Here is a 24413-nt window from a genome sequence, read left to right as displayed (position 1 = left end):
AAAGAAACAGAGTTGCCCCTTACTTTACATAATGGTTGCATTTCTTGACAATTATGTATTTTAAAACCCCATCACAACACTTTTGTCTGTAAAACTGAGTTAAGTTCTAGGTAGGTTTTTTACCCATGTGACTGGTCGGACTTTTGAAAGTCATGACATGGGATAACTTTGCATTGCTGGGGCCTGTCTCTTGCATTGCAGGACACCTAGCATCTCTGGCCCTTCCTCACTAAATACTACTACGATTCCCCCAAAAAACGCCCCTAGAAATTTCTAAAGCTTCCTTAGGACCTGCTTCTTTCCTTTCTGCAAACCTCTGGCTTAGGGGGAGAGAGAGAAGAGGGATGGATCCTTGAAAAAACTTGACAGTAAGAGGTCTGTTAGAGGAAGAGGGGAAGGAAACTGAGATTGTCAGCTAAAAGGGGGCAGAAAAATCAGGAAAGTAATTTCTCTGAAGGCAAGAGAGGAAGTTTCTAGAAAGAGGAAACCCTCAACTATAAAATGACACTGAAAGGTCAAGTAAGAGGACAGAAGAATCACTGTATTGGGCAACATGGAAGTTGTTACTGATCTTGAGGAGAGGAGTGATAAGGACAGAGGCCCATAGGAGTGAGTTAAAGAGGGTTAAAGTACACGGGAGGCGAGGAACCACAGGAATAGCTGTTTCAGGAAATAGGGCTCTGAAGGGCAGGGGAGAAATAGTGTGGTATTTGGGGAATATGTAGCTTTTAGTACTTTAAAAAAAATATGTTAGAAGCTATTAGAACATATTTGTGTGCTAATAGGAATAGTCCAGCAGAAAGGGAAAGATTGATGCAGGAAAAAGGGCATAATGGAGGATTACAATATAACAAAGGGATAAATTGTGTGATGGAGACGGTGAGTACTGTGGAGGCTCACAGGAGAGGGACATGGTGAAGCCTGGGCTAGTCAGGAGAAATCTTTGTGCCAAGCTTGAAGGATGGTAACAGTTCCATAGGCAGAGAGGAAAAAGGGGCATTTTTCAGATGAATAGGACAAACTTGGTAAAAGCAAGAGAAAGGATAGAGCATTTGTAATTGAAGGGAGGGTTCTTGTTGAATAGAAGTGGGAAGCAAAATTTGACTAGGTAAGGGGGCGTTACAGATTACCAAGTGGTCTGAAAAGCAGGGGGAGAAGTCTGTACAGTAGAAGCTCTTAACCAACTTTCATTAACTGACTCGTTACAGTCCCTGGGGCTCTGCATTCCTTCCCTCAGCACAGTCCTGAATTCCTCATGTCTTTAGATTATTTTCCAGTGTGCCTGAGTGGCTGCTTCTCCTGTCAGTTGGCCATTATACTTCACCAAGAGGCAGTTGTGTTTATTCCGAACTTGTTTATGCCAACTGTTTGTTACTGTAATTTGTTTAAACCTTATATAAGTTGGTGAAATAAGCATGAAACTGAAGTTGATAATGCTATGTAAAGACTTTTGGATACACTCACTAAAAATGACTCTTCAATTAGATGAAGATTGTAAAAAATCTAGGATTCTATGTTCATAGTTTTTTACAAGTGATTTTGAGTTCTGCCACCACATTTTAAAGAAACCCAAAGTGGCAATCACAGATGATACATTATGGGCATGTGGTTTACACAAAAAAGATGATGCAGCACTCTACAGAGTGCCCCTTTACTCAAAGAAGAGGCCTTAGTCTTTCATTAAAAGATAGAGGGATCAATATTTGTTTATATCTTTTATCTTAAAATGTTTACTGTTTGTATCATTTTTAATGATTTCTCTGATTTAACCAAATGACTTGATTATCTGATCAAATACTGGTCCTGATTGCATTGGTTGAGGGAATTTCTACTGTATGTGATGTGAGGCGTTTAGGAAGCCATTGAAGATGACCAAGTAGTATTTGAAGATGCTTATTCTTGCAGGAATCTCCGGGATGAATGGGATGGGATTCCGTACAAGGGAAGTACTAATGGCAATATATCTCCATATTAATGTGCATGTTACAAACTCTTGCCGCTAACCTACATTTTCATTTTGTGTTTATCCGGGAGCCTTTGAGGGAACGGGGAGAAGAAAAGAAATTAATATTTAATGAGTATTTTCTATGTACCAGCCATTTTGCTGGGTCTCTACATGCATTAATCTCTTGTAAGGCTCACAGCAGCCCTGCTCTTCAGAGAGGAAGCAGCCTTAAATAACAGGTTAAATAACTTTCTCAAGGTAATTTAGCTAATGAGTGGGGAGCAAGAATGCTTTTACTTTACTAGGGAATCTCATTAAAATCCCTGGTGTTTAACAAAGTTGTAAGGCATTCATTTAATTGCTGAGTAATAAAATCTCCTTTGAATTAAATCAGACTAAATGAACAGTGACTCTTGTTTAGAAGGAGAATCACCACAGTGTTGGCAAAATACACACTCCAGCCTTTTTCTTTTTCTAAAATCTTGTTTCTCTTTGTTTAATGCAGTGTGGAGACTATCAGGTATTTACTCTATCTAGAATGGACAGTTGACCAAAAAAAGAAAAAAAGGCACAATATGGCACTGCAATATAGTGGGACAAAACTGAAGAGGGCTCTGAAATCATAACCTGAAAAATGGTATGCTGTTTTTAGCAGTTGAGCCAAAACCCTTAAGTACATTTGGCTTTTGAATGGTTTTAAGTTTTATAAATACTAACAATATTTTACTTCAAATTAGGCAATTTTTAGGTAAATTAAACAGTATTTCTTTGATACTTTGAATATTGAAATGTAGTGAAAATTAGGTTAGTAAATGAGCAGTAGCCTCTATTCTCAAATTTCTTTTCCCTCATTAAATTTTCTTATTTTCTTTTTTTTTTTAAGGAAGATTAGCCCTGAGCTAATTGCTGCCAATCCTCCTCTTTTTGCTGAGGAAGACTGGCCCTGAGCTAACATCCGTGCCCGTCTTCCTCTACTTTATATGTGGGATGCCTACCACAGCATGGTGTGCCAACTGGTGCTATGTCCACTCCTGGGATCTGAACCGGTGAACCCCGGGCCGCCGAAGCGGAACCTGTGCACTTGACTGCTGCGCCATTGGGCTGGCCCCTAAATTTTGTTTCTTTAACATCTATGATTTAAAATAAAAAGAAATGGGGCTGACCCTGTGGCCAAGTGGTTAAGTTTGCTTGCTCCGCTTCTGCAGCCCAGGGTTTCGCGGGTTTGGATCCTGGATGTGGACCTAGCACTGCTCATTAAGCCGTACTGAGGCGGTGTCCCACATGGCAGAGCCAGAAGGACCTACAACTAGAATATACAACTATGTCCTGGGGGCGTTGGGGAGATGAAGAAGAACAAGAAGAAGAAGAAAAAAAAACGATTGGCAACAGATGTTAGCTCAGGGCTGATCTTTAAAGAAAATAAAAAAATTATGCAAGTAATCCATGAATAGCTTCCATTACAAAAGATTTGAATACTTAGAAATATAACTTGAAAACCCCACTTCTTACTTTCTACACTGTATGGTATTGCTTAACCCTGTCAGTCTTCTTCAGAGACAATTGTCAGTTTCTTGGCGTGTGTTCATCTACTCTTTCTCCCCTCTTTTAAAAAAAAAATTTGCGTATCATATTTTTAGAAACAGATGTAATCTTACATTATATATTCTGCTACTTGGTGTTTTCAGCTATTATGTCACTGAGATCTTCCCCTAACAGTACGTCTGACTGACTTCCTTCTTTAGTAGGAGCATGTCATTTATTCACTTTCCTGTTGAATGACTATTTCGGTTTTTGTATATTTTTGGGGAGGGGGCCTTATGTGAAAGTGCTTTTCTTAGGATAAATTCCCAGAAGTAAATTGAGAATTTTATAATTTGAATCAAAATAAAGTTTTTGCCATTTGAATTTTGTTTTAGTTTTTGATGTTTTTGAATTTTAAAATAATATATTTAAAAAATAGTTAATATATATGCATGGTTCAAAATTCAAAAGGTATAAAATGAATCAGGCTCTCATGGCCTTTCCTTTAACCAAGCTGTTCTGTTCTTTGTCATGGCCACTGTTAACAGTTCTTGTCGGGGCCGGCCCCATGCCCGAGTGGTCAAGTTTCCTTGCTCCGCATTGGCAGCCTGGGGTTTGCTGGTTCGGATCCTGGGAGCAGACCTATACACTGTTCATCAAACCACATTGTGGTAGCATCCCACATAGAAGAACTAGAATGACCTCTAACTAGGATATACAATTATGTACTGGGGCTTTGGGGAGAAGAGGAAAGAAAGAAAAAAAAACAGAGGAAGATTTGCAACAGATGTTAGCTCAGGGCCAATTTTCGTGACCAAAAAAAAAAATTTCTTGTATATCCTTCTACAAATAATCTGTGCATATATAGGCATTTGTTATATACCTTATAACATTTTGTCCTTTTTTTTTTTTGCCGCGAAGAATGGCATACACACTGTTCTGTAGTAGAAAGATGTATCTTGGATGCTGTTCCACCCTAGTGCATGGAGAACTGCTTCAGTCTTCTCTTTAGCACTTCGTTGTGTGGCTTTATTTACTGCATTTAACCAGTTCCAAACTGATGGACATCTGGGTTGTTTCCAGTCTTTTGCTACCATAATGCTGCTTATATATGTCTTGACCATCTCTGTATGAACTTAAGAGATATAGGCATTTAAAATTTTAATATGTATTGTCAAACTGCACTCTATAGAAATTGTTCTAATTTACACTCCTACCAACAGAGTATGAAAGTGCTTCCCTAACATTGTGGTTTCAAACTTGTTGATCTTTGCCAACCTGATAAGTAAAAATGTTGGTTTAATTTGCATTTCTCTTGCCATGAATGAGGTCGATCATTTCTCACTATATTTAAAAGACATCTTTATTTCCATTTCTTTGAATTGTCTGTTCATGGCTTTTGCCCTTTATTTTGTTGGTTTGTTGATCTTTTTCTTATTGCTTTGTACGAACTTGTTAGAAATGGAGGAAATTAGCTCTTAAGCTTCCTGACCACTTCTCAAATCGAGTCTGAGGTTTCACAATCTCCATTCGCTGTTGGAAGCGAGTCCCAGGGATTAGCCTGCTCTCTGCCTTTCTTTCTTTCTGATTTACGTAGTTTTGGGTCTTCATGATTTAGTGCTTGCCAAGACTGGCTATGAAATAAGATAGTCTGCCCATCCATCCCCTTTCTTGCCCCCGAAGGTAGAAACATAAAACCGCTAATGATCCTAGTTTCGTGCTGGTCACCGTGCACTGTAAGAGTAGAGTAAGAGTCAGCTGGCCTTTTACCTTCTGATTTTGTTTTTGCTGGTCATCTGCTCTTAAGACTTTCTGCTTTCGTTTGAGGTTGTGTTTAGTAAAGGCCATACCGACTCCTTCCTCCGTGCTGACATAATGGTCTCTGTTTTTAATTTCCCTGTGGAGCTAGTCAAGCAGAACAGTGGGTAATCTCTTGTTCCAGATGTATTCTATAAACTTACCTGGACCCATCCATACTTTCTTCCCTTTGGTCTCAGGATAGTTGTCTTTTTTCCCCTCCGTGGCTAATCCTCCCATTGGTGGCTGACATTAAATTTTATTTTTATTCACATTTTGGATATTTATATTTGAATTGTTTCTTATTTGTTTTTAGGTAAAATTTGGTAATACCACCTTTAAAACAGACGTGTATCCGAAATCCCTCAACCCTCAGTGGAACTCTGAATGGTTTAAATTTGAGGTAAGTTTTTAAATGTCAGCATTTGTGAGTGTATTTTTTTGAGTGACCCTTTTCCCCAGGAACGATGAGTACCTTTTATTTCAAGTATAGGAGTTTTTCTACAACATAAAAATATTTCCTAGGAATATTGAGTTTTTAAGAAATTGTGTTGCAGTTAAGAAAATATAATAGATGAATATGGGAACCCAGATTTAAAAAAATAGAATTCCTCAAAAGTATTATTACTATAGCAATTTTCTCTGGGCTTACTTATACCAAAAATCGCTTAAGAACAATGTACAGATTTAAAAAAATTTTTTTAATTGTGGTAAAAAATATATATCATAAATATTGCCATTTTAACCTTTTTTTTCTTTTCTAAAGATTTACTCTTAGCAAACAGCTGTTGCCAGTCTTCTTTCTTTTTTTGCCTGCCCAAAGCCCCAGTACATAGTTGTATATTCTAGTTGTAAGTCCGTCTAGTTCTTCTGTGTGAGCCACCACCATAGCATGGCTACTGACAGAAGAATGGTGTGGTTCTGCACCCTAGAACCAAATCTGGGCTGCTGAAGCGGAGCACACTAAACTTAACCACTAGGCCATCAGGGCCCGCTCAACCATTTTTAAGTGTACAATTCAGTAGCATTAATTACATTTATAATGTTGTGCAGTCACCACTATTTCCAATTTTTTTTTGATATCACTGTATTAAATGGTTTTTAAAAATTTTTTTAAAATTATTTATTTATTTATTTATTTTTGAGGAAGATTCGCCCTGAGCTAACGTCTGCTGCCAATCCTCCTCTTTTTGCTGAGGAAGACTGGCCCTGAGATAACATCTGTGCCCATCTTCCTCTACTTTATATGTGGGACCCCTACCACAGCATGGCTTGCCAAGCAGTGCCATGTCCTCACCCAGGATCTGAACCGGTGAACCCTGGGCCACCAAAGTGGAATGTGTGCACTTAACCACTGTGCCAGTGGGCCGGCCCCTATTTCCAAAATTTTTTTATCACTCCAAACAGAAACTATTCATTCAGCAGTAAGTCCCCACTCTCTCCTCTCCCCAGCCCCTGGAAACCTTTAATCTACTTTGTATATCTTTGAATTTACCTATGTTAAATATTTCATATAAGTGGAATTATAAGTATTTGTCCTTTTGAGTTTGGCTTCTTTCATTTAGCATAACATTTGCAAGGTTCATCCATGTTGTAGCATGTATCAGAATTTCGTTCCTTTTTATGATTGAATAATATTCCTTTGTTTGTATATACCACATTTTGTTTATCATATTTATCTATTGATGGACACTTGGGTTGTTTCTGCCTTTTGGCTATTGTGAATAATGCTGCAATGAACATTGCTATACAGGTATCTGTTTGAGTCCTGTTTTCGCTTCTTTTGGGTGTGTACCTAGAAGTGGAATGGCTGGGTGTTATGGCAAATTCTATGTTTAACTTTTTGAGAAACTGCCAAACTGTTTTCTGCAAGTGGCTTTACCATTGTGCATTCCCACTGGCATGTATGAGAGTTCCAATTTTTCCATATCCTAGTCAACACTTGTTATTTGTTTTTTTAAAAGATGTAAGCCATCCTAGTAGGTCTGAAGTGATAGTCATGTATAATTTTAATTACGAATGAGGCGTTTTTGTTTTGAATGAGACAACTTATGACTTCTGTGTGCATTTCTTTTACTTTGAACTATCTCCTCGTATTTTTAACCTTCCAAAGAAGACATTTAGAGATGACATTATGGTGGTAGACTTACCAGGACTTGGTGGCCAGCTTAATATGAAGAAAGTAGATGTGAGGTGGTATCTCATTGGTTTTAATTTGTGTTCCCCTAATTAATAATGTTGAGTATCTTTTTATGTGCTTATTGGCCATTTGTATATCTTCTTTAGAAAACTATCTGTTCAAGTCCTTTGCCCATTTTTAAGTTGGGTTGTTTATCTTTTTGTTGTTGAGTTGTACAAGTTCTTTTTATATATTCTGAATGTTAAACCCTTATCAGATATATGATTTACAAATATTTTCTCGTGTTCAGTAGGTTGTCTTTACTTTCTTGATAATTTCCTTTGATACACAAAACTTTTTAATTTTGTTGAAATGCAGTTTATCAATTTTTCTTTTACTGCTCATGCTTTTGGTGTCAATTCAGAGAATCCATTGCCAAATCTGAGGTCATGAAGATTTACGCCTGTGTTTTCTCCTAAGAGTTTTATGGTTTTAGCTCTTACCTTTAGGTCATAGATCCATTTTGGCCTAATTTTTGTAATGGTTTGAGGTAAGCATCCACCTTCATTCTTTTGCATGTGGAAATCCAGTTGTTTCAGTACTGTTTGTTGAAGAGACTTTTTTCCCCATTGAATCGTCTTGGCACCCTTGTCAGTAGTCAGTTAGACATAGATGTATGGGTTAATTTTTGGACTCTCAATTCTATTCCATTGGTCTATATGTCTGTCCTTATGCCATTACCATACTTCTTGATTACTGTAACTTTATAGTAAGTTTTGAAATCAGTAAGTGTGAATCCTACAACTTTGTTCTTCTTTTGGGTTGATTTTTTTGTCATGGGGCATTTCGATTCCCTTTTTGTTTTCTTTTCTGTATATATAAATTTTTTTTAGTTGTTTCCAAAAGGACATGTATTTTGAAAGACCCATAAATTATTGCACATGTATTAAATCTGTTGTGCTATTAGTGTAAAAATGTGAAATATATGAGTCACACATGTAATTAAAGTAACTTGCTTAGCTCATTTCAGATGGAATTAGAATTATGAAGTACATCTTCATTACCCGAGAAAAACAGTTAAATACTTATATAGCTTCATTTTCATGGCTTTTTCTTTTTTCCATAACCTAGAAATGGCTAAAAACGAATGCTCTTGGTCAATTACATTGTTATTGGAATGGTAGGAGGGGCAGGCTTTATGAATTAGTAATTTTCATGATAATAGGACATTACTATTTAAGAAAATGGATATTTCATTTTATTGATGACACAGTACTAATAAGTTTGAAAGCTACAAAGTACTCAAGTAGCTTAAATAACTTTAAAAAATAATATATTTGTACTTCTCTGAAATGAGATTTTTATAATATTAATGAACTTTATTAACTAAAGTTACCAGCCATTTCCCTTAACATTTACTATTTTGGCTAGTACTTGTAATAGTAGTATATATTGTGTGAAAAATGTTCTGAAATTTTACATTTAGAGTTAACAGTAATTATATACTTCTTTTTTGACCCTGTTTATCAGCTGTCAGTTGCATTTAGTTATATATGTTGTAAACTCTCAAATAATATCTTAAGTGAAATAGATGTTTACTTTTCTTTCATGTAGAAGAAATGTTGAGCAAGGCAGTGTAAGGGTCTTTTGGTAGCTCCATGCAGTCATTTGGGACACAGGATCCTTCTGTCTTTCTCCTGTGTCATCCATAGCCTATGGTTTCCATACTCAAGGTCACTTTAGCCTCCAAGTTAACAGCTGGAGTTATAGTTCACGTCAGTGTTCCAGGCTGAAGAAGGAGCTGGAGTGAAGGGGGGTATAGGAGGAATGGTGGTGAATTAACATACGCTTTTCAGCTAAGCAAGCCCTGTTTAAGTTTTTCCCCACCCTATCTAGCTACGTAATGACTTACACTTGTATCTCATTAGTTGCAAAGGAGGCTAGGAAATGTAGTCTTTTAGCTGGGCATCTTGCTGTGCAGCTAAAATTTTTAAACACTTGAAACATCTCTGAGAAACTCTTAATTTATAATATTTTATGATTGAAATTGGTTCAGTTTATTGGTTTGAAATTGGTTCATTTACTCTATTAGATGTATATGTATATTTTTTGAGGAAGATTGGCCCTGAGCTTATGTCTGTTCTCAATCCTCCCCTTTTCCTTGAGGAAGACTGTCCCTGAGCTAACAACATCTGTGTCAGTCTTCCTCTCTTTTGTATGTGGGATGCTGCCACAGCATGGTTTGATGAGCGGTATATAGGTCCGTGCCTGGGATCCGAACCCATGAACCCCAGGCTGCTGAAGTGGAATGCGTGAACCTAACCACTATGCCACTGGGCTCGCTCCTCAAATATTCATAATTAAAATTAATTCCTAAACTTCTCTATTCAGATTTTTCATATAATTAGTTATCTATATGTATCATGAACTATTTCTAGTCACCCAATCGGTATGGAGCCCTATAATATCAGGGAAGGGATACCGTAGTGTCTCATGAGATAAGAATGGTAGTACTCATAGGTGGATGTGTAGTGGCTGGATAAATGTACACAAAAATATTATTAATGGAGTTAGAAATTGGAGGGACATCTTTGGAGGAATGGTTAATGACTTAGTTTATGACCCCCTTTTGTTAAGCATATAGTAGTGCAGTAGTGGTAGAATGCCGTTGATGACGGATGATTCAGAATGGATTGGAATTCAAAAGAATTGTTTTATTTTAACATTTCATTATGGAAATTTTAAAAAATGCACGCAAGTAGACAGATGAGTATGTTGAACCATCTCATGGATCTGTTACCTACTTTTTACCTTTACCTCCCAAAGTTGTTTACATTCTTCTGCACTTGTTTCATCTGCTACCCTATCCCGCATTTTTTGTGGGGGGAGGCAGGAATATTTTAAGGCAAAGTAAAGATACTATGTAATTTTATCTAGAAAATTTTAATTATATCTCTTTTATAGAGAAAGACCCCTTTTTTAAATCATCCATTATGTTATCACATCAATGATATCAACAATAATTCCATTATGCACTTTAATTCTTAAAATAATCTTCAGGGGGCTGGCCCCATGGCCAAGTAGTTAAGTTTGCATGCTCTGCTTCGGTGGCCCAGGGTTTCACTAGTTCAGATCCTGGGTGTAGACATGGCACCTCTCATCAAGCCATGCTGAGGCGGCGTCCCACACAGCACAACCAGAAGGACCTACAACTAGAATATACAACTATGTACTGGGGGGCTCTGGGGAGAAGAAGAAGAAAAAGGGAAAAAAAAGAAGATTGGCAATGGATGTTAGCTCAGGTGCCAGTCTTTAAAAAAAAAATTCTTCAGAGGCTGGTTGTTAGCCTAAAATCAACAAGAAATTAAACAGGGAATGGGGAAAGGCATAATGTTTCAAAATTCAGTTAAAAAAATTTAACCAAAGTGTAAGGATTACAGAGATACCACTTGACCAAAGCATATGTAAGGAAGATAGAGAGATTTTAGTTAACCACAAACTCAGTCTTAGTTAACAGTGTGGTATGTCTGCTGTAATGGCAAACATTCATAGACTGCATTTAAAAAGTATAATATTTTAGTTAGAGGAAAAAATAATCCTTTTGTATTCTGTCCTTGTCTTATTGCTGTCTATCATGTTGTGTTCCATCTAGCCGTTATATTTGATAAGGAGAACTGGCAAATTAGAGGATGGCATGGTATGCAGAGGATGGCCGCCAAAATAGTGAACGTGTCTTCAATGAGGCAGCAATCTTTTTTTTGCCTTGTTCTTTGTCTCAGTCAATTTGGGTTGCTGTAACAGAATACCAGAGACTGGTGGCTTAAACAATAGCAATTTATTTCTCACTGTTCCGGATGCTAGGAAGTCTGAGATCAGGGTACCATCATGGTTGGGTTCTGGTGAGGACCCTCTTTTTGGTTTGCAGACGGCTGTCTTCTTGCTGTGTCCTCACATGGTGAGAAGAGAGATTATCTCTCCCTGTCTCTTCTTAAAGGATACTAATCCCGTTCATGAGGTCTCCAGCTTCATGACCTAATTACCTCTTAAAGGCTCCGTCTCCAAATACCATCCTATTGCGGATTAGGGCTTCAATATATGAATTTTGGGGGGACACAGACATTCAGTCCATTGCAGTCTCTCTTTTGCACAGTGCTTGGCACATGGTAAGTACTTGATAATAAGTAAATAAAAGGAGAGAGGGTAGACATTTATTTCATGGACTTAAATTGTTTTCTCTTACAAATAGTATGTTAGTTTTGCTTACAGTTTTATTGTCTGACATTGTCCTTAGAAATTATGGTGTCATTGTGCTTATTAGCATCCTTATTCTCTGTATATGATATGTGGACTCTATTATGACATTCCTTAAGCATTTTTGCTGGATACCATTGGTAGAGTAGTAAAACACAGGATTATATGTAGAAAAAGGAATTAAAACCTAATACTTTTTGTGTGTTCATCGTCTTAATTTTGTGCTTGGAGGTAAACTATAGCTTTTTTTTTTATAGCTTTAACTGTAGCAAAGAGTTATAACTTTTTCTATGTATATTAATCCCTCTACCTTTGTGCTTAGAGATAAATCTATAAGGTTTTCTTTTTTCCAGAAATAAGTAATCCTTTACATTTGGTGTGTGTATACATTTATGGTAGCGAAGATTTTTAAATGATAAGATTTAATGTTAAGGTATACTTTTAGGTGGATGATGAAGATTTACAGGACGAGCCTCTACAGATCACAGTTCTTGACCATGATACCTACAGTGCGAATGATGCCATTGGTAAAGTCTACATTGATATCGATCCTTTACTCTACAGTGAAGCTGCAACTGTCATCTCGGGATGGTTTCCAATTTATGACACCATACATGGTAAGGAGTGTATTTTAAGAAGATAAATCACCACCTTTTAAATTTATCCTAAGACTTTTGTGTTACGCTTAGTGGTTTTGAAGTATGTATCTTTAAAAGATGTTGTCTTTTTAATAGACATGTAGTAGTAAAATATCATTGGTAGAATTGTTGCACTTCTCAACATAATTTGAAATAATGCCTGCTAAATTTGTACAATATAGTAAGTGAATCCATTATTTAAAAATGATCTAGTATTGGTACTCTGTGTTTGTAAAACACATTTTCAAATAGACAATATTGATATTTCTCTGCTTAAAATTCTTCAAAGGCTTTTTGTTACCTGAAGCAGGGTTTTCAAAGTGTGGTCTGGGGATACCCATGGGTCCCTGAGATACTTGCACATATTCTGTGAGGTGAAATGAGAACTGTTTTCAGCAGAATACTTATATGTCATTTGCCACTCTTACAAGTGTACAATGGAGTTTTCTAGAACTTTTATGATGTATGTTACCATACACTGAATGTAGAACAGAAATGAGAATCTAACTGTATTCCATTAAGCTAGACATTATAGAGATTTGCAAAAAGGTAACACAGTGCCACTCTTATCACTATTATCACTAAATTTCTTTTTGTTTTTCAAAATAGTTTTTATTAAAAAATATTATTTATATTAACATAAATGGATTTATTTAAATTAAGTAGTAAGTAAATATTTTTTTCAATTTCAATTTTAATTTATAATATGGTAAATATTGATAGATATCATCCACATAAACAAAAACTCTTTGAAGTCCTCAGTCATTTTTAGGATTGTAAAGGGGTCCTGCGATCAAAACGTTTGAGAACAGCTAGGCTAAAAATATGCTGTCTCTTTAGAATGGCACATGGACCCATAAGGAACAGGCAGGCGCTTCTCTCTACAGTCTTGCATCTTTCTGCCTATTTTACATTTTTGACCTGGCAATTCCATTGATAGTAGTTTTTTATAAGAAAATAAGATATTTGCTGAGATTTATGTATATTTATTGTGACATTATTTACCTTCTGTTATTATTTACTAATGTCTAAAATGGAAAGCAAGATTTACTTACATTAGAGCATATATTGACCATAAATTATACAGCCAGAGCAAAAAGCATATTTTCAGAATACAGTGGCATCAGGAAATGTGCATGATAAATTAAGAATTGCAAAATTCAGATTATAAAACATCATAAGATGATCCCGAATTGTTTAGAAACAAAAGAATTGCATGTATATGATGTTATTGGGTAAATGGGCAGAACACATACTGAGATGTTTATCCTTGGATAGTTTCATTTCTGGACTGTAATACTAATTTTCCTCTTTTGCTTTTTTCCATATTTTCTATGGTATATGTATTATAATATATGTATTATCTTTGTAATCAGGAAATAAAATCCAGTCAAATGTTACATTACCAGTAAAAAAAAGCCACTGGAGAATTAATCTGGGCTTGGATTAAAGGCAGTGGCTATAAGAGTGAATGAATTTTCTGAACCTTTTATATTAAATATTGTTTATAGTTGGTTTAATATGTTATATGGGCCCCTTGTTAGTAACATAATTTTCTTGTATTATTTCAGTGGGTAAATGAACAGGTCACTCTTCTTATAAGATCTTCCTTCATAAGCATGAATCTGACATGAAGTCAGGATGGTCAAGCGAAAATGTTTAGTAAATGTTTAGAGATAGGGCCTGGGTCATTTTTATTTGTTAGGATATTTTCTGATAAACTTTTATTCTTGGAATTTCTTAGTTAGCTTACTTTAACTGATTATATTTGTTGTAAAGAATAAAACCTCTTTTGTGTTAAATTGGGTTCTTACATTAGTTGTGAAGAATATTTACTCTGGGATAATAAAGATCTGACTTTTAATCCTGGCTCCACCACTTACTAGCTAATGATACTATGTAAATTAGTTATCTTTTATTAAACTTTAATTTCTTCCTCTATAAAATGGGGATAATACTACTACAGAAATTCCCTTCCTGGGTTGTGTGAGCACTGTGAGATACTAGTGTAAAGCACTTAGAACATCATCAGTGCTCAGCAAATGTCATTGTCATCGTCATCATCATCCTCCTCAATTTAAATGGGACTCCTTTCCGGTTAGTCTTGGTTCAAATAATTGGAGACTTGTTGTAAAAATGAAAATTATTCATTCTCTAATGCATACATGTTCTTCAGAAAATGTAATAAAGAAACCCACTTAGAATCAAAGTAACTGGGAAGCAAGTTGAGCATTGCTGTTATGATTGATCCATTATTTTGAAATCATTAATTGGCACTTATTTGCTTGGTTATTTAATTGTACTTTATTTTCTAACAGTAGAAACTTGATTTTCCTTTTGTAATTATAGGTATCCGTGGAGAAATCAATGTAGTTGTCAAAGTAGACCTCTTTAATGATTTAAATCGATTTAGGCAGTCGTCCTGTGGAGTCAAATTCTTTTGCAGTAAGTAAATACATTTTATTACTCACTTAGAAATTTAATAATTGTTAAATATGGAAAATCAAATTAATATTTCAGAAGGCTAATGGAAAACCTATTATACTTTGGTTTTAATGCCAAAGAGAAAATTGTTAATTTTTCAGAAACAATTACTGTAGCTCTAGGGACCATTTATCTGATTTTAAAGTAAATGATATCTAATTTTTTACAAGTTTATAGAAATTTTTCTTAGAAAAATCCAATGGGGCATGCATGCATGTGGTTGTCATGACAACACCACCAGAGGCCAGGAGGAGGCTGTGCCAGGCTGGCCTTTCCCCCTCCTGCCCCTGGTGCTGCCCCTTCTCCAGCCCCTGCTGCAGCCTCCATCCCACCTATGAACGTGACTGGAAAGAATCCCATGAAACGTTGCTGGTAACAGTCGCTTAATGCCAGTAGAAAGAGTAAGAAGTGGCGATTTTTGGATTCTTTCCAGGCTTTTATAGAAGAGTCTGTATATTAATAAAACAACTTAATCTCATTTACTTAAACCTTCTGTTTAATATTATTGGGTCTGAAGCTGGAGAATTGATTAAAAATTAAAGCATTCCTTAAGAATACCATTCTGAAATACCCATGAATGACTGGAAACAAAATGAAAAATAAAGGTGGGATTTTTTTTTCCCTGTAGTGCTACAAATTAATTCATCCTTAGAGAAATGACGTGTCTGGGTGACTGTGATCTGGGAATGGAAAGTGTGATAGCATTTGCTACAGTCCTAACTCAAAACCAAACAATTAAGGGCATAAACCTAACCTACCTATACTATGTGGCAAACAAGAAGAGCCCAGTGTTCATCTAGGCCACATGTTGAAAGAAAATCACTGCCTTGTGGAGCTACACGTGTGTAAGCATGATATAAAAAATTGTGGTACGAAACAGGTGATGTCCTGTATCTGAACAGTGGCGGGCACTGTCTTGATGTCAGCTGGTCGTCAGTCATCAGCCACAACAGAGAGGGAGGAGGACTTGTTGCACTTTCTTAATCAACGGAAACAAATCCCACACTCTCTAATGTCTACATTTGGGGAAACAGATTTGTTGAGGCTACGTTTGTAGCAAATTTAGACTTAATTCAAGTGGGCTGTCTAAAACCAGACAGTACAGGTGTGGAGCCGTTTGTGGTGGATGGGTTTGTAACTTGCAGAAGTCTCCGGTGGCCTTAAAAAAGCAGAATTATTGGGCACCAACTTACGGAGAAGCTTTACTCATCTAATGCAAACTTCACTTCTGTACCAGTAGATCAACAGCAATGAAAAACAAGCTCTAAGACAATTTTCACATATTTGTCGTATTACTTTCACAGAGATTAATATTTTATTACTATTAAATTTTTCGTTCATAAATTAGAACAAACTACTTTTGTCAAATATGTAAAAGATGTAACTATATTAAACTTTGTGTGGCTATCAAAAAAAGAGAAAAATCCAGTGGTATATCCTCTAGTATAGGACACTGAAAGGTAGGAGCAGAGCATGATAGCCAGGCACTGTGGTGCTATCCAAAATGACATAAGCTCCTACAGGTATGGAGTCCCGAGAATGCTGTGAAATACGGGTCAGAATTGGGCAGATCTGGGCAATTCATAGCCAGCCTGGATTAATAGGGTTGCAGACTCCTAGGTAGTTGAGTTAGCTTCAAGGCACGAATGTCTATTATAAGAGACTAGTTTGGTGTAGGTGTTCTCGGGTTCTCCTCTTTTTGAATCTGACCAGATCTTATATAAATCCAGTGACATTTGGGGTTTTTTTGTGTTAAATGAGTCTGTTAAGTAGTAACGGCTGAACCAGTTGGCCATATACCATGGATTATTAGAAACTGAGGGCTGTATGGCTCCTCAGATATGTCAGAAAGGTCATTTGATTTTTGAGGCTGCAGTACGTGGTGTACCGAAGAACTTTTTCAAAGCGCTTTGAATAATTAAAGTTTTTTGTATGCATTATCTGCCTTCTACCTATTTATGTAATAATCATCTAGCTGACTGATTTCTTAAACTTTGTGTTGAAAGGTATTTAACATAGTCTATAGCTGTTTTCTAAATTATAAACATGCAATTTATGTCTACTATGCTTACATGAGAAAGGTGAGAGTCTCCATGAGAGAAAATGATTATTTCTAAGAATAAAATGGAACTTAGACGACTGTTTGATTGGAAGTATTATAATTATATTGAGATTATCACAGTAAAAGATGTTCTTGTAACTTGTATCCTAAAGGTAAGAGCTTAATTGTACATTTCTTAAAAATTGAATTTCACCTTGTGATAAGTAGAAGCATAACAGACTTTTTTTTCTTAACAGCAACATCTATTCCAAAGTGCTATAGAGCTGTGATAATTCATGGGTTTGTAGAAGAACTTGTAGTCAATGAAGACCCGGAATATCAATGGATTGATCGAATTCGTACACCAAGGGCGTCAAATGAGGCCAGACAGAGACTCATTTCTTTAATGTCAGGTATTTAAAAAAGATAGTGTCATTACTGATCGACTTAATGTTCCCAAATTTTTCGCTTCCTTTTGACATGCCACCTGAAATTTGACAACGAAGACTGAATTGTAAGCGACTGATTCCTTACTTCTGGCCCCATCCCCCTGAATTGCCATTTTAGAACAAGAAGAAATCTGAATCAGCATCTTATAGTTCCTCTTAACTAGGTAGTAAAGGAAGTTGTGCTCATGAAGTGGCCTAGTGGAAAGTGCCCAGAGCAAGGAGGTTGGAAATGGGCTCTAGTTTTCTCCTCTCTAGCATTTATTTGTGATCAGAACTCAGGTCATCACTCTAATGCTTTTTGTTCTAATGTTGTCTTTTCATGGTCCTTCTCTGACAAGTTGTAGCTCCTTCTACCCTTCCCGCCACTCTTACCTCATTACTTTTCTTTGTTTGTCTTTGAAGAACTTATTTACCATGTAAAATTTATATTTATATATATGTGAGTGTGTATATATGCACACACACTCTCACACATATATATCAGACAATAAATAAGTGTAAATGTTATATTTAATAAGTATAGATGTATTTATATATAATAAATTTATATATTTTAAATAGAAAAATATAAATATCTTAATACTTATATTAATTATATTTAATATTTATAAGTCATTATAATGTCATTTAATATGGTATATTTAATTATATGTTATGTTTGTAGTCTACATATTTGTATTATGTGATATCATATATAATGTATTATATATTACAATTAGAATATATTATATGCTATATATTCTATATGTTATATTTATATTATATGTACTATTTATATTGTTTACTTGTTTTTTGTCTGTTTCTCCAACTGTTATGTAAACTCCACTAGAATTGGGGCTGTATCTTTCTTGTTCATCTCTGCATCTCTAGCACTTAGAAAGGAAGAATGCCAGGTACAAAGTACACATCCAAAAATGACTTGGTAAATGAACGCATGAATGAGTGAACCTTACTTGCCACATTGGTAAAATGTTGCTCATAGTCTTACCTCCCTAAAAGTAGAAGGCAGATCATCTTTTAGCTTCCTTTCATGTTCTAAAAACCTATGATTTTTTGGACTCTTTTCTGTTACTGCCATTTCCAGCTTTGTATTATGTTATGTGGCAATATGAAGCAGAATGAATTTTCTTCCCTTTTTTGCAGGTGAACTGCAGAGGAAGATTGGCTTGAAAGTGCTTGAAATGAGAGGAAATGCGGTTGTTGGGTACTTACAGTGTTTTGATCTGGAAGGCGAATCTGGGTTAGTGGTACGAGCCATAGGAACAGCGTGTACACTGGATAAATTAAGTAGCCCAGCAGCGTTTCTTCCTGCATGTAATTCCCCATCCAAAGAAATGAAGGAGTAAGTATGAATCAATGAATTGTTCTTATGGAGCTTTTTATCTTTTAACCTATACATTTTCATTGGATTTGAAACATTTTAGTAGATTTGTTCAATGTACATTTGGTTCTCTGGTGATTGTTCTTATCAGAGATGACTGTCAAAACTGAAAGCTTAAAATTATTTAGATATTCCTAATATTTTATTTATACTGTCTTGATAATGAAATTCAAATTAAGCAATGTAAAATTAAACTCATTCCAGATCTTTAGAACTGTATATCTAAGGCATAAATGAATGTTTATGCATTGTGTGGAATTTTACTAATTCTCTTGGAGAATGCTTAAAACTCTATACCTGATAATCCAGTTAGGCTTATTATTAGCAACATAGTATAGAAGGCCGGAAAGATTGACTTGTGCAGGGGTTTCATTCTCAGATGTCTACAGAGGCCAAGCTGTTTATATAAATAAAATAGTGGGGTATAATTAAATAGGGAATACTGGAGACTGAGTAAAGCTGGTTTTACAGACGTTTCTATAAAAGGCCAGATGGTAAATATTTCAGGTACTGATCATATATATAATCTCTATCTCTGTTGACTAAAATAAGCAGTTTGCTACTCTTGATCTAAAGGAATTTAGACTCATACATTTTTTATTTTTATTTATTTACTTATTTATTTATTTTGTGAGGAAGAGTCGCCCTTAGCTAACATCCATTGCCAATCCTCTTTTTTTTGCTTGAGGAAGATTAGCCCTGAGCTAACATCTGTGGCAATCTTCCTGTGCTTTGTATGTGGGATGCCTCCACAGCATGGCTGATGAGTGGTATAGGTCTGCACCCAGGATCCAAACCTGGGCCCTCGAAGTGGAGCACACAGAACTTTAACCACTCGGCCACAGGGGTGGCCGCTGACTCATACATTTTTTTTAAAAAGTATGTGTGATCCAACAGAACACTTCTGTTGACTGGATTTGGCTTATGTGTCATCATTTGTGTCTAAGGCAGGAATTCTAAACGTGGTGGTACTGTCAACAGGGAATGTTTGAAACGAAGATTTTCTGTCATGAGTGAGATGAGAGGGACAATCCTGCTGGGGACTGGAAGTGCTGACTATCCTATACAGCAAGGGACAACTCTGTATGGTCATGCACCGCATAGCAACATTTTAGTCAACGATGGACCGTGTATACAATGGTGGTCCCATAAGATTAGTACCATAAAGCCTAGGTGTGTAGTAGGCTATACCATCTCGGTTTGTGTAAGTACACTCTGTGATGTTCCCACAATGACGATATAGCCTAATGACATTTCTGGGAACGTATCCCTGTGGTTAAGTGATGCTTGACTGCATAAGACGACTTGTTCCATACTCAGTGCCATTAATACTTTCATTAAGAACCGTTGATCTGGAGATTCTTCTAGATCAGAAGTCAACAAACATTCTGTAAATGACTAGAAGGTACAGGTAAAATAATTGTCTTTGCTAACAGCAACTACTCAACTCTGCTGTTGTGTGAAAGCAGCCATCAGCAGTATGCAAATAAGAGTGTGGCTGTGTTCCAGTAAGACTTATTTACAAAACATGGCAGGATGGATTTGGCCTGTACTGTGTAGTTTGCTGACCCCTGCTCTGTATCATCAGAGAGTCAGAATTCTGTAGTCAGAAAACCAGAAATGTTTCCCACTTCAGCAGTAGTCAGGAGAGGTTGACTAGAAAGCAATCACCATCTTTTTTTTAAAACAATCTTTTTTTTTTTTAATAGCACTAAACCAGTGATCTTAATTAACAAAGGAAATACAGGATTCTTGGCCATGGAATGTTTACAAGACAACCCTTTTTTTTTTTTTTAAAAAAGATTGACATCTGAGCTAACAACTGTTACCAATCTTTTTTTTTTCCCCTGCTTTTTTCTCCCCAAATCCCCCCAGTACACAGTTGTATATTTTAGTTGTGGGTCGCTGTAGTTGTGGCATGTGGGACACCGCCTCAGTGTGGCCTGATGAGCAGTGCCATGTCCGTGCCCAGGATCCGAACCAGTGAAACCCTGGGCTGCCGAAGCAGAGCGTACAAACTTAACCACTCCGCCACGGGGCCGGTCCCATTAAACAATCTTTTTTAGAATGAATTTTTTCTGTTTGTCTTAAGCTTTTTGTTTTTGTTTAATTATTTCCTTTCTGCTGGCTTTAGTTATTTGGATTAAATTTTAGTCGCAAGAAGGAGTACAGGGTTACATATGTTGCCTAATTTTATTTGGAAATACATTGACAAGTGAAATAATTTTTTAAATAAATTGAAGAGTGAATTTGCTTTATATTCCATTTAAAATATGTCTTAAAAAGATATGAACTGCCTGCTGCTGTGGGTAAAGTCAGATTGCAGGTAACTTTTTGAGGGATTCAGATTTTTTTTCTCTTAGCATAGCAAATTTAAGTAAAGGCCTGGGTTCCTCCTTCTCCTGCCCACCTCCAGCTTTATCTGCACTGCCTCAAGGGGCCTGGCTTTTGCAGCTGTGTTGTCTGAAGTTTTCCTCTTTTCACAAAATTACTTAGCAGAAAGAGAAAGCTATATTACGTGTTGGTGTCTCAGAATGCTGTGTGGATAGTAGGGGAATACATTTTGCCTGCATTCAGGAAGAGTTCCATTAATGTAAATCTTCTGAGATTGTGTAAGTTTTCTCCTTTTTCATTTTGTTGTAGCCATTGCCTTAAACTGTCAAAGATTCACACCGTGAAGCATTTAAGTTGCTTCATTAAGATTTTCTGAATGGCAGCTTACTATCTAAGTCATGTTATTAAAAAAAAACAAACCCTCAATACTCAGGCTGCTTTATTTCAACCAGCTTCTTTGTATTGTTGATAATGAATCAATTTGGGTGCTAGTTTAAAATTGTTTTATGATTCAGCTGATTATAATTATTCTGGTATTTAATTATAACATTGTTGATTCTAGACAGAGATTTGATAAAAGGTAGTCTGGATTATGTTCCCATCTGAATGGATTTAATATTAGAAATACCACTAGGGTATTATTGTAAGGCAACCTTTCCTGCAAGGTTGATGAGAACTAGAACTCCAAGAATTCATTATGGTGATGCTCCAGTGTATTTGGATTTTAATTTGATATCATAATGTGAACAATTTACAATGTTCATTTTATTTTACCTTTATTAATGGTACGTTCTACTCTATCAGTTTGTTTTTTTTCTTTTAGATGTTTAGTAATGCATAGTATAAATCTCTTGGGTGTTTCGTAGCTGAACTATCTTGATGGTAGAAGTGCTTTTAAATATGATTTATTGCTTCTCTACTTTAAAAAGAAAAGTTCTTCCTAATAGACATTAGGCGTAATTTCTCTTTTCTACAGCATTGGTCCTTAGACTTTTTAGAAACTCCATTAGTCACTTCAACAGAGAAAGAAAAAACAAAAATGAAAACCTCACTCAGTTGTTTGAATATAAATGTCACCAATGAGATATTTGACTTTCATCAGTTATATTAAGCACATTTTTAATTTAAACTAGCAGCAAAAGCAGAAACATTTGTCCTATGTAAAATCAGTGATATTTTCAGAAAGTAGTCTGTGGACTCTATGAAAGACCATTACTGCCAATTAATGATAGCTTATGTTTGAACCTTGACCAATTGTGATTGTTGGAAATGGCCACTGGGAATAGAAAAGAAAAGGCCAAGAAGAGTTGGGCTCTTGGCCTGCTTTTAATTTGAATTCTAAAAAAATGGGGATATGGTAGTTTTTCAGAATGTATTCACATGTGATTCTTTCCCCCTCCTTGTATGTAAGCAAAGGCATTGCACAGTGAAATAACTGCTAATATGAAGTCCAGGATTCTTAGTTATATAATTGACCTTTTTTTTTCCCTCCAATGTAACTATGCCCTTTAGCCAGATTTCTTTGTGAAAAATTTAAATGTTGTGTATGAATATTTATTAGTGTATCTGATCCAAATATATCTACATGTGCGTAGATATGGTCCTTGTAGGATGTGTAAGTTGTATCTTACAAAATTTCAGTTCAGAATGTAGTTTAAATGGTAAGTTCTATTTATGTTTAAATAATATATTCTGTTTGAGAGCTGGACAAAAAACATGTACATTGGTATTGGTGTGTTTTTAAAGCAGTGTCCCCTTGCTTTGTTTTGTTCCCAGTGTAACCTGGTTTTGAGCTAAGTACTTGGTGTCCGGAAATACTGGAATGTTTCTGTCTGCTTATATCCATTCAGTTCACTCATCTCTCTTTATGCTGTCATTTTTCATATTGTTAAGTGCCCCTGTGTTGAGATTCTAGACAGAAACAGTCCTGTTAGTTAAACTTTCTTCATTGAAAAATATAATTAATTATATCAGCAATTATTCATATCTCAGTTTCAAAGGTAATATAAGAACTTTATATGTGGCTTTTCCCCTTTATGAGTGTTTTCTCTCTAAAATACCATCTAGAAGCTCTATGGTGATCAAAATAATAACATTTTAAAGCAACTTAAAATCCGAATCTTAGTCTTTTTCTTATTTAATTCCACTGACTATTCTGCTTGCTCTTTTTCTTACAGTCCTAATTTATTAATCTGGTCCTTTAAAACTATAACTCTATCCTAACAAATTAATATTGAGCTATTCTTTTTTAATTGCAACTTGTTTTTTGCATGCTAGGGATTGAGAAATAATTCCTCTTCCTTAACTAAAGGTCCTTTGAAATTATTTTAACATAACTTTGCTCTCTGTTGTATGTATTGTGTTCTTTTCTTCCACTTTGACCACAAATTCCCTCAGGTCTCCGCTGGTTCACCCTCCAAGCCATGGATGCCGCTCGACTCACAACAGCCCAATTCACACTGCTACTGGCTCACGACTTACTCAGAACTTCTCTGTGTCTGTTCCCACTCTCATCTATACTGGTACGAGACTGCTCAGACTCCCGAGCTGGGGAAGGCAGACCACGGGCAGAGTGGCTGCCGAGGGCAGGCAGGCAGGTAGTGCAGGCAGATACCACGAGTCTTTGCTTCCTCCTTTTCTCACTTGAAGTCCAGCCGCAGTGAAGAAACACTGTATTTAGGTGCCACAGAGGCTCTAACTACGTGGAAGTGAAAGTGTTCTTCTGGCTTCCAAAGTCTCTTCCATAGACCCTCTAAGGACCCTATCTTGTGTACGTGTACTGTGAGTTTTTAGGAGACTCCTCCAGTGTGTGTTTCTGCCATTATTTCTGCATTTGGCTAGAAATGAAATTGATCATTGGATTCTAAATGAAGTAGATCCCAAAGCTTCTGATTTGCTCATTTTCTTTATGTACAAAACCTATTGCAGTAGGGTCTGTTTGATTCTGTGGAAGAGAACTATTGGAAAACAGGTAAGCGACTATTCTGCATCAAATGCAGTTGTTTCTGTGTAGCTGTATTCATTTTCCACTCTGCTCTGTTTTTAGCTGTGGCACTCTTGTTGCTATAGGATAAGGAAACATATTTTTCTTTGGAAGATTATGTGTGTGTGCAAATATAAAAACGATTGTGAATATTTACACACACCATTTACAGTCATCATTTTTTCTTTCGTAACTTAAAAGAGCATTGTTTATTTGAAAATGTTTTTAGTCACGTATTTATTCTTTTTGTTTATTTCTCCTTTTAATATTTTTTACCCCCTTAGTCTGTCATTTCATGCTTTTTTGCTTTTTAACTTGGCTTATTAACTGTTTCAATGCAGATAATTATTTATCTGGAGAATGATGAATGGTTAAACAGCATTTGGTTGTCTTTGGCCTCAGACCCAGCTCCACACTTAAGAAATGACTGCTGGCCCTGCCCCAATACTTTCCTGGTGTTTGGATCATGC

General features: G+C 36.0%; 1 protein-coding gene and 1 pseudogene across 50 annotated transcripts in view; both read left to right on the top strand.

Moving 5' to 3' along the window:
- The window catches only part of C2CD5 (C2 calcium dependent domain containing 5), an 88840-nt gene that overhangs the window by 4524 nt on the left and 59903 nt on the right, over positions 1–24413 (top strand). For 32 of the 50 annotated variants that reach the window (XM_070619284.1, XM_070619315.1, XM_070619308.1 and 29 more), the window contains exons 3-7: positions 5580–5666; positions 12079–12250; positions 14621–14716; positions 17054–17209; positions 18389–18587. In XM_070619284.1, the coding sequence (XP_070475385.1) occupies positions 5580–5666; positions 12079–12250; positions 14621–14716; positions 17054–17209; positions 18389–18587 (710 nt within the window). Of the gene's footprint in view, positions 1–5579; positions 5667–12078; positions 12251–14620; positions 14717–17053; positions 17210–18388; positions 18588–23357; positions 23483–24413 lie in introns of all 50 variants that reach the window. The other 18 variants (XM_070619276.1, XM_070619316.1, XM_070619305.1 and 15 more) reach the window with 1 other exon arrangement.
- On the top strand, positions 15121–16142 carry LOC103563843 (leucine-rich repeat-containing protein 34-like; annotated as a pseudogene).

Source organism: Equus przewalskii, chromosome 5 (assembly GCF_037783145.1).
Source record: "Equus przewalskii isolate Varuska chromosome 5, EquPr2, whole genome shotgun sequence".
Classification (NCBI taxonomy): Eukaryota; Metazoa; Chordata; class Mammalia; order Perissodactyla; family Equidae; genus Equus; species Equus przewalskii.
This window is presented reverse-complemented; position numbering and strand designations above follow the sequence as displayed.